At 38.0% G+C, this 11,870-nt stretch overlaps 1 protein-coding gene across 1 annotated transcript in view; it reads right to left on the bottom strand.

Moving 5' to 3' along the window:
* SLC7A11 (solute carrier family 7 member 11) overlaps positions 1–11,870 on the bottom strand; it is a 1,258,598-nt gene that overhangs the window by 910,855 nt on the left and 335,873 nt on the right. Inside the window, exon 5 of the mRNA XM_044061647.1 lies at positions 1,297–1,396. Within this exon, the coding sequence (XP_043917582.1) occupies positions 1,297–1,396 (100 nt within the window). The remainder of the gene's footprint in view (positions 1–1,296; positions 1,397–11,870) is intronic.

Here is an 11,870-nt window from a genome sequence, read left to right as displayed (position 1 = left end):
CACTGCACACGTGTGTGCACACACACACACACACACACACACACACACACACACACACACACACACACACACACACACACACACCTACCCTACCTGTACCCTTGCTAGGCCCATACTGTGACCAACCAGTCACACACACAGTCACACACAAAAGGACGTACATACACACACAAACACACAGCCATGCATACATATATAGATATATATATATATACACACTCACCTGAAACCTGAAATCCCTTGGCATTCAGTCCTGCATGCTGCCAGGCACTCACACACACACACACACACACACACACACACACACACACACACACACACACACACACACACACACACACACACACACACACACACACACCTACCCTACCTGTACCCTTGCTAGGCCCGTACTGTGACCAACCAGTCAGACACACAGTCACACACTAAAGGACGTACATACACACACACACACACACACACACACACACACACACACACACACACACACACACACACACACACACACACACACACACACACACACACACACACACACACACACACACACACACATTCACTCACCCTGACCACTACTTGTCTACTAAACTCTTCAACTGTTATTTTTAATGTGGTTTCACCCACTGTATGTACTGGATGAATGTAAACATTTGGCAGTGTTCATTAACACAGCTGTCTGTTAATCAGCATACACCACTCCAAAGGAATCTCTTATTAGCATTAGTGGTAGGTTACTGAGACAGTAAACCTTGGTTTTGTACCTCTTCAGGTACAGCACTGCAGTATAGCTGTCGTTAAATCAAAAATTGTTACCACAATGAGTAAAACATCTTTATCTGCCATGATAAGCATTCTAAATTTTTTTCATCATGTGTTTGTTTCTGTGCCTCTGCATCTCTGTGGTGTGTGTGTGTGTGTGTGTGTGTGTGTGTGTGTGTGTGTGTGTGTGTGTGTGTGTGGGTGTGTCTGTGTGTGTTTTGACATTTATAGAGCAAATGCAATACGATTTAATATACACCCCATCTTCTATGTAATAACGTTCTTCAGGCTAGATGTTAAAGGGCAGTAATGGGTTTCACAACAACTCTGTATGCTCCACATTTTCCCCTATAATGTCCATCCTGTCAGGCATCATTGCTTGCATATTATGGATCAGTTAGTCAAGACTGCCCTGTTTCAATGACATATGTTTCCAAAGTAAATAATTGCGACAGGCTGTGAAACTTGTGTACATTAATGCGTGCTTTTGTATTTTCCAAGAGACATTCAATAAAAATAGTTAATTAAGAAACTTACCAGCCTGAATAAGCATACATTCCAGCATAAAATGCAAGTGGCAGTCCCATGACGTCAATGCTTTCATAAGAAAATGCATTCCTGAAGTTCTGGGTCTGTCCTGAAGTAACAGATGTAAGAAGACATTACTTTAGTATTGTTGATAATGATTAATACTAGAAGATTTGAAACCAAAACAATATGAGACACAGAATATTGTTTAATGTCATAAATGCAGTTTGTTTGCTACTGCACAAACCCATTCCATTCATGCGTATTGCTATAACATGTGGAAATGCCATGCTTCATTTCCTTATCCCCTTATTTGTACAAGTCTATCAGTTTATGAGTACGTATTTTGTCAAATGTGTCTTGGTGCAGAAAACTTGTTTTACTTGAGAGATAGATTTCAGAAGAGGCACATGATTTATAAACACCTTCAGAATGTCATTGTATGGCGAGGTTATATTGGATTAGCCAGTACAAGGCATAATAAAGCATAAAGTTTCCATTTACTTTCTATTTTCAGAACACATCACTTTACATTACAATGCTCGATTCAAGACAACTGTTGCGTTGTTTTGCTCAAATTATTACTTCTTTGTATTTCCAGATAAAAGTACTTATTGTGAAAGAAATATAGCTGCTAAATAGGCAAGTGAATTCCAGGCAGCAGCAGCGTTTCTCACAGTAGTGCCAGCAACACCAGTGTAGTGCATTGTGCTCACATGATGCAGTCATTATATGGCAGGAATGATAGCATTACAACTTCATATATCTATTAGTCTTCATATCTCTCTAACCAAATAGCAGGAAAGTTTTGACTGGTGCACAGTTTAAATCCTAGAACAAAGTAACGTGTAATTTGCAAATGTGTGCCAGTGATAGTGTAGTAGGAGAATGTAATCTTACATATACACCTAGCGAGTGTACGCAACTTAGGCTTGGGTGCCCCCAGTGAACTAGAATCAAGGGAACTACTTACCAATGCATAGGCTACACTGTACTTGGTACTAAACAATATGAAGAAAAAAATAACACCTGGACCAAAAATGTTTAGTATCGTCTAATAATTATCAACACGATCATGGTTACTGTAATGTTGGCTTTGCCAAGTGATGCACCTTCAAACTTCATCTGTAAGGTTCTCTCCTGCTGACACATTACAGCCATCAATGGTGTTACAGTGACGTCAATAAGAAAAGTATGTGGTCCACAGCTAACTGTGACCCTCCTGTTGTCTGAGTCTGGATTTCAAGAGCTTTTTTTTCTACACCTCTGCCTCCCAGTCTTTGTCCAGCTTCAGACTGTATGTTTGCAGCAGACTTATCTGTGATAAATGCTAGAGTGCCATAATAAGCCCTGCTTATGCTACATCTGCAGGGCCCATTTCCTGACATCCGTTCCTGCTGTATAAATCACCAAGCCATAAAAGAACCTGTAGGATATAATAATAGTCAGCTAAGTAGGTCCATATCCCCTTTGCCAAAAAAGAAAATATGAAATAGAAACAAAATGGCATATATGACATAGGTAAGTGCCACAGTCTGAAAAGGATAGTTCCTTTGCCAGAAAATTTCAAAGTAGAGTCGGAACCTTTTATATAAGTTAACATTAGCCTGATCAACATAATTAATTTTGTGCATAAGAAACAGTCACATTAATTTTCTTTTCTTGGTGTAACAATACCAACACCATCACAAATGTGAGAAATGGACTCCTTAAGATTAGAAAAAGTATAAGAGAGTCTCATCAGCTCTGAGATGCAACTGTCGTTGCACTGTCCTCTACCCTTTTGAAGAGGCTTAAGGTCCTGTGCATATTATGCATGTTCTTTCATATAGCCACAGTAGATGGGACTACCCATTGCGTTCACATCAACTACCCAGCTGAACTTCTTTGCAGGGATCTTGATTATTCTTTCTGCCCTTTGGGCAAGATACTGCCTGTCTACAAAACATTCATATCGACTTTAGCTACTTGTTTACTCTTGTTAAACATTCTTTCTAATCAACATAGTGTACATAACTAAGATACAAATATGTGAGCCCAAATACAAGCAAGCAGCTGTATCATGAGATATGTTTTCTAGCATTGTCTAATAGATAGAACCATAACCATACATTTTTCTATGCCAAAATAAGCAAACCAAAGTACTTTGACAGGACAATGGCATGCAAAAGGGATTTAAATAACAAACAAAATGCATGCACAAACTTTCAGGTCAGCGTTGGAGGAGGATTCAAGAAAGATATGCATTTCCACTCATGAGCTACTAACTCGATAAGTGAATAAGACATTGGTACCCAGTTGACAAAAATAATTCACAGTATTCAGTCACAATCCATATAACATATGATCATCCACAATTGTGTTAGCAATGTTGTATGACATGGGAACAGATGTTTATGAGTTTTTTTTTATCTTTGTATTGAAAAATGTGCTTCTTTATTGCTCTGGCATCTTGTTCAGCTGCACATCTCCCATATATGAAATGTATCCGCATGTGCATGGACAGCCAATGGAACAGATTTAACATTAGTATCGATAACATATTTTATGTTACTGTACACCATGTCAGATGCGGGGTGGTATGCTCGCCTAAGTGGTCTCCATTCTTGATTCATTTCCTTCAGGAGGTTACTATATTCTGTTCTGGACTTCTGTGATATGATGGCATCTTATCACTGATCTACTAGTTTCATTAGTAAAACATTTTTTTTTTAATTTTGCATGCAGATGGTTTCAGAGATAGGTCAGCTTCTTTCAAAAGTTGGCATGTGCCCATGTTGTACTCCTTAAAGTGACAGCCATAAATCTAGATAGAATTTATGGTGTCATGCCGACATATGGCATTCGCCAAGCACTCTGACAATGATACAGGTATAAATGCATACTGCCCCTTTTGTATGGCTTCCTGTGTACTGCAGATTGTAACCAGAAGAAGGGGCTCAAGAGCAGAAGTTAATGGTAAAGCTCTGAGTACTTTGCTGGGGGAGGCAAACAGGGCTATAAGTCATTTTGAGTTACATCTTAGTGTATTACATCAGCAGACAGGGAACTGTGACATCATGCAAAAACGTTATTCAACAATGGAGAAAATGGGCTGGAATGTGTGACCTGTATATGATGTCATTGGGGTAGTTTAGGTGCCAGGTGGTGGGTAACATCCCTGACCTCCATAAGAATCACAATTTGCTGGCACATACCTAGTGGGCTGTCTCTTACCCTGTGCTCAGCCTATTTTCCCTATGTGATTCAGATCAGTGAGGTGGCCCAGACAGAGAGATGTTCTTCACCATACATCTTCATAGCTTGGGCTCAGTGATTATCCTTGCTTCATTTCCTTAAATATGGCCACTGCATTCCTGGCAATGCTTTCTTCACCGTAGGTGGCATTTGATGTTGCACCTGTGGGAGAGGGGTCCTTAAGGGCCACCATACTTCAATGGTCCTCTCTACCTCAACCCTTTCTGGACCTTCTTCCAGGTGATTTTTCAGCAAACAGATAACCTGCCAAAAGCCAGCCCTGCCAAACACTTTGTCTCAATTTTTTTGTTTTTGAAAACTTGAGTCACTGTTTGATTAAAGTGGTGTTGTACATCACACTTTTTTCACAAATAATGCTTTAAAGTGTCATGAACTCTGAACCAGATATGGTCATGTTGAGCACCACATTATTAGTGCAACATGGACATATTTGAGGTTACTGTATCAAACATATGCAGATCGTTGTTTGCATTCAGGGTGCATGTGATGGCAATCTTCTTCTTGATTAGTGTTTGGCTGTAAATTGTCTTTTATGTTACCTGTAGGTAATTGTCTGAGATCTGTCTTACATCACTGTTTAACATGAACACTCCTTGATACTTTGTGAAACACTTTAATGTATAATCAATAATATTCTGCAGATGATACACACTTGCCTTTGTGTGAAATTCACAATGATATCTGTGTCTTTGGTATTAATGCTCAATAAAGTTTATGAATATTACAGACTGACATGTCCATCTTAAGCATTCCTAGCTCTTCCTTTGAGAAAAAAATGTATACGTTGTTTTTGTGACTAATGCACACCTCAAATTTTTTGCAACTTTGTGCACATTTGTGAGCCAACTGTATTCATGTATAAATGTCTGCATATACTTGTGCATGTGAGTTTGTGTGTGTGTGTGTGTGTTTGTGTGTGTGTGTGTGTGTGTGTGTGTGTGTGTGTGTGTGTGTGTGTGTGCGCTTGCATGTATGTGCGGATGGTTGCGGATGTGAAATAATCTTTTTATCCTATCACAGGGTACTATGTGCCCAAGCTCTGTGTACATGTGTGTGTGCATGTATGTGTGTGCACACTCGTATGTGTAACAGTACTTAAACTGTTATTTTTTTTTTGTTTGTTTGCTTTTGAATAGGGGTGCAAGACCCTCATAACATTTTATGTGCAAGAGACTCACAACGCCGTGACATAGAAATGCCATCTTCATTGTCACACAACATTGGAGAAGAGAGACATTCCATAAAATAGTGCACACAGGTCTCATGAAATAATTTATGTCACTCCAACCTGTGCAAGCAAGTGATTGTCAATTTATCTTACATTGGAGAGGAAAGGATACATCATATAATGCGTTACATCAATAAAAAGTATACAGTAAAGCACAGCATTACTGATCAGTGTAAAATATCATATGTGCAGGTGGATACAGCTAGAGGGGTGCGAGGATCCATCAAATCATGGATGCACTCAGGTCACTCAATGACAATTATCATTATGATGCTGTAATTTTACATGTTGGAGTGAATGACTTGAGACGTACCTCTCTGGACAATATAAAGAGAAACATGACTGAACCTAGTCAGGTATGTCCCTAGCACTAATTAGCACTACCTTCACCCAGGATGATGCCATAATACAGATAAAAAAATGATTGACTTAAACAATTGGCTTAGCTTCTATTGTCAATCCAAGGGGATCCAGTATCTGCCAGCCTGGGAAGACATGGTCGACAGACTACTTTGCTTTGCCAGAAATGGTCTTCATCCATCTCTCTAGGCTTTCAGATACTGGCAAAGATGATTGCCTCCCATACAGTGCCTTGTTTATGCAATGCCAAAACAAAAAAAAAATCCTGATGCAAAGAAATCCACTCAAGACAAACTCAAGGTTATGCTACTTTATGCTTGGAGCCTCATCGGGAAATCGCACTCACTAGAAGCACTCCTAACCTTGGAAGAAGCTGACACCTGTGCAGTCACTGAGACTTGGTTCAAGGAAACAGAGATCACCACGGCCATACAAGGCAACAACACCTTCAACACATTCAGACCCTGAAACAAGCATGAAAGAATCAAAGGTGGAGGTATATCCATCTTTGCTAAATCCAAATGCATCTCAAGACTGGTTAAACAATACAGGTCTATATTATAATCTTGAAAGTTCAATACTTCGACTGCATAAAGATTGAACTGTATGCATCAAAGTATTGAACCATCGAACATTAATAAAAAAATTAGTAAAACAAAAAAAATAAAACTAAAGCATTTACGCAGGGGGGCTTACCCCCACACCCCCCACTACTTAAATATACCATCTCCGAGATCGCACAACATTGAAGTAAACGGAAATCTCCCCTTACGGAGATTTCCGTTTAAACGTTTGATGTTGTGTGCTTTTGGTAATCTCGTGTTGACAATATTGTATTCGATATTGTCAGACTTTGAGATTCTGATATAGACCCAAACAGTACTACTCTCTAGAGCTACTCCAGGTGCAATTAAATATAGGTCAGACACCCGACCATATTATTGCTAGCTACAGGACCCCCACCATGAACCAAGAAAAACACACCCGCTACCTAGACCTGCTAGAATCACTCCCTATACAGCCAAACAATTTGATCATGGGAGATTTCAACTATCTTTCTATAGACTGGACAACATATACAAGCAGAAATGCAATCACTCTGAGGTTACTGGACTTTATTAATTCAAATGCTCTGAAACAGGTATTCTGCATCCCTACAATGGACTCAAATGTCCAGGACCTGGTACTCACCAACATTGGAAGTTACTGCACTACCCCCTGTGTGTTGCCCTCCCTCGTGAAGCATTATCTAAGATTATTGGTCTTGTCTCCCACTTGACCAATTTATTCTGTTCTAGTCTTTTTACCGTTATGAATGTCTGTTACTATTTCTTTTTTTATTGTATTATACAATATTCTTTCTACTAACAAAATAGTTTACTAACAATGGAGCTTTTCTCCCCAGACCTCCACTGAAAAAGGATTTTATGGCCAGTCGGACTCTCCCAGTAAACAAATGTAAAATAAATAAAAAATAAAATCTTGACTTAGCAAAGGCCTTCGACACAAACCCTCTCATAGGTATAATTGAGAAACTCTCCCATCTGGGGATTAACCCATACATCACTAGATGGGTATCAAACTGGCTCACTGACAGAATGCATACTGTCAAAGTTGGTGATTCTACCTCCACCAGTAGACCAGTTACCAGTGGTGTACCACAGGGATCTATGCTCATCCATCTACTATTTGGGATCTACTTCTTGGACGTCCAGACGAAAGTAGATAGCTTGTGGCTTACCAAATTTGCAAATGACTATAAACTAGGTGCAATCATTGAGTCCCCCAATTATGTTAACATATTACAAAAGGGGCTAACACAGAGTAATGACTAGTGCCAGAGTCATGGTCTAAAACTATACACAAAAAAGTGCACCATTATACCATTTGGCAAAGAAGTGGCCCCTACAAATTACATTATAGATAACACCCCCTGAGTTCAAACACAATGGTGAGATACTTGGGAACACAGGTTGACAACAATTTAAACTTCAATCACCATGTCTCGACAGTGGGAATGAAATCCTTCTACATTGTGCATCTCATAAATAAGGACATCGCATCCAAAACTAAGGATGTTATAACTCCTCTATACTCGACCCTCAGCAGACTACTAATTGAGTACAGTGCTCTCTTTTGCATGTTCCTCACTAGTCACCTGCAATAACTGGACAGACCGCAGAGGTTTCTAACCAAGAAAATTGAAGGTCCTGTCTCTGTACTCTGTATCCTGCAGACTGCTGAGATGTGACCTGTGCCTGGCCTGCAAAGCGATCTCTGCCCCTGTTCTAATGGAAATGCTGCATGTCTGCAAATCAGATGGGACAAGAGTCATTCACTCCAGTGATCTCCACCTAGCCTGTGACATAAACAGAACATGAAAGATATGTCTCTCAGAGATTACTACTCCTATGGAATAAACTCCTACTTCATGTAAAGCAGAGTTCCTCAATGACGCTATTGAAGTGCAACCTTGACAATTGGATGGAAGACCATAAATTCACCCCAGGGGAGGCACCTATGTCCTTCATGGACAGGAGCAGTCAGTGCTAATCTCTGGTTCATTCTGCTAACAATAACCATCAAACCATGGTCAATTAGGGAACAAGGGCATTGCATGGCTAGAGTTGTTAAGGCCCTAGGGCCATTAGCCTAGTAACCTCCTATGAACTTATGAACCTATATCTGTCTGCAACTAGAAAAGGTAGTAATTCAACACTGGCAGGAGTAATACATCAATAATAGAAGCACACATGTAAAGTCTAAATAGTACATGAACAGTAAAGTCCTACTGTCATTAACTTTCACATTAAGGCCTTGGCTACAAAATATTCATCTAATATCCTCATCCTGATACTCTGTGAATGGCTCACCTTTATCTTACTCTAAGGAATGCCATCCTCTTGCCTATAATATGAACTGATACCTTCACCTTCTCTTCGACCTCCAGATTAGCTAGTGGTGCCAGTCTAGGTTCACAATAGAAGACAGCATTAACAACGCAGCAAGCCCTTTACTGCCACTGTTTAATTAAGCTCCTCAAAGAAAGAAAATTAAAATCTTTGATTTCATTCTCAATTTTAGAAAAGATATTATCAGCTCAAATGCTACCTGAGTAAACTACCCAGCATTACACAAATATCGTAAATGTCAATTAAGTGTGTTACTGAAAACAGTTTAGAGCAAATAGCATGAAAACTTGGACTGGCACTATTCCTATGAAAAAACATGGGATCTCACCATCTACCATTAACATATATCATGATGCCATTATATTTAATTAAAGGGTGGAATCAAGCTGAATCATAAGTAATATATCCATCCTAGACTTTACCAGTAGGAAATATGCAGCAGGAATTGCATGAGTATGAAAACAGACTGGGAGGCTATCTCCAATGGCCCAAGTAAACCTGAGCAGAACTCTTTCAACTGGTTTTATAAAAGTATTAATTTCTGCATTTATAAATACATACCAATATGCAGGCAAAAAAGCCCTTTGTTACAATTAAAATATATACATAGATACAGATATAAGTTACACACACACACACATATATATATATATATATATATATATATATATATATAAATATATATATATATATATATATATATATATATATATATATATATATATATATATATATATATATATATATATATATATATATATATATATATATATATATATATATAGACTAACACATGCATATATATGTGTGTGTGTATATATATATATATATATATATATATATATAGATAGAGATAGAGAGAGAGAGAGAGAGAGAGATTATGCATCAGAATAGCTGCTATTTAATTTTAAAAAAACTATACTAGTTATTAGAACAGGTCTGGATTAAATACAAATATGGTCTTCTAGATCTAGCTATAAATTCAGTTTAATTTCAAAGGATGAAAGCAATAAAAGGCTACTTTAATTGCATTTGATATCTGGAAAGCTTACGAAGGTAACTCTGTCAATGATGAATATGTCATCACCAGTCAGAGGACACAGTGAACTTATTAGCAGAAAACAAATGTGAAAATGTCATGGTATGCAAGTACGTATGCTAGAGTATTATACAGACAATGTCAGACACCATTCATATATCTATATACATACAACAATTACTGTCATAATTAAAATTAAAAATTCAAGTTTCATGAGACTAGCTTAAATAGCCAATGTTTTCTATACAGAATAAAAGAAAACCTAACTAGGAACTGACCAGTCTTATGTGGCAACAGCCCCACACTGTGGCATCAGGTCATACTGGTATCACTTTATAAGAAATAGAGGATGCATCAGGGTAAAGAAAGTTTCCGTTCCATAAATGTGAGTAGACGATTAAGACAATGTACTCTGTGACCAAGACCTGACAGTCAGTCCTGGGTTTGATTACACAGCCTCCATTTCCCACTATATGGACAGGCAGTTTGATTTAGGGGTTTCAGAATATAGCTAGCCTGCACCGACCATGTGTTCAAATTCCAACCCCCCATTTGCCTTCTGCATGACTCTGAACAAGTCACTTAACCTGACATTGTTCCAGTTACCACTGAACAAATACCTACTTAACAAATGCATATTTTCTAAATCATGTGAGTCATAACAGACATTGTTATCAAAAAAGTTACAGACACACTTTACAAGCATTCCCTTTTGTACAAGTTTTTTTTTTTTTTGTATTGGACAATGTTCCAATTAATATCAGCGATCATCCCTGGGAACCTGGTCTCCTCCAACGACTTAATTCCAATATTTCTATATCCAGTGTAGTGAAGCTGAGAGTTGCAAAATTATAACTTTTAATCTTGTACATGACAGAAAGCATAATATTAAAATATTATACACTTTTTAGCATTTATTTATTTGACATGTATAGACAAAGATTTTTGTAGTGTGATATTACGTGACTTCGTTCACATGACTTTTCATGTTATTTAATAGTAGAATATAAGTTTTGTGGCAGTTCTGATGAAGTCCTAACAACTCTAAAGATGAACGTGCTTAACTGTCTTCTTTAAAGGATTTTACTTTATATCTGAGTGTTCAGACTTATTTTAGCATAATATCTCTCTAGTTATTGCTGTTCGTTGCTGTGCTTTCTGCTTTGCTTTTTTTGGTTCATAATAGAGTTTTTAATTTATGCAAACTGACACAGATGCTGTCCTTCCACAAGGAACCCTATGGGCTTGTTAAAACTTGCCTTTTAAATCCTGAGTCATGCCTTGAAGTGTTAACATGAGCATGTGATGAATCCTTATCTTGATTCTACTAAGATATTCTGGAGTATTCCACATAAAGCAACAAATGAGAAATTTAAAGATGAAAATATAAGTCTATCTGTAGTTTAATTACTAAAAAAGACTTGTTAAGCATCAGGGCACACGTTAGTGTAGAGGTTTGTCTGACTATCCTAATTAGAATTGCTTGCCAGTGATGTCCACCTCTGTCATGGGAGCTACTTCTTAATGAACTGCTCTTCTCAGAAATATCAGTAGTAAATGAACTCTCAGTAAACACGTGTTACTGTATGCAGATTGCCTTGATAAATAAAAAAGTCAAAGTCCACTGAGATGGCCTACAAAAATATGTACCTGCTGAAGTACTAATGGCCTCACCTTTAAATTGCTGTCAACCAATATAGTATCATGCCCTGGCAAAAAGGATATAAATTTCGATTTCAATGTAAATGGTGAAACTATAAAAAAAATGACGTCATTATTAGGCTTC

Source organism: Protopterus annectens, chromosome 2.part0 (assembly GCF_019279795.1).
Source record: "Protopterus annectens isolate FY-2018-M chromosome 2.part0, PAN1.0, whole genome shotgun sequence".
NCBI lineage: Eukaryota > Metazoa > Chordata > Ceratodontiformes > Protopteridae > Protopterus > Protopterus annectens.
The sequence above is the reverse complement of the archived record's forward strand: the minus strand, read 5'-3'. Positions and strand labels throughout refer to the sequence as shown.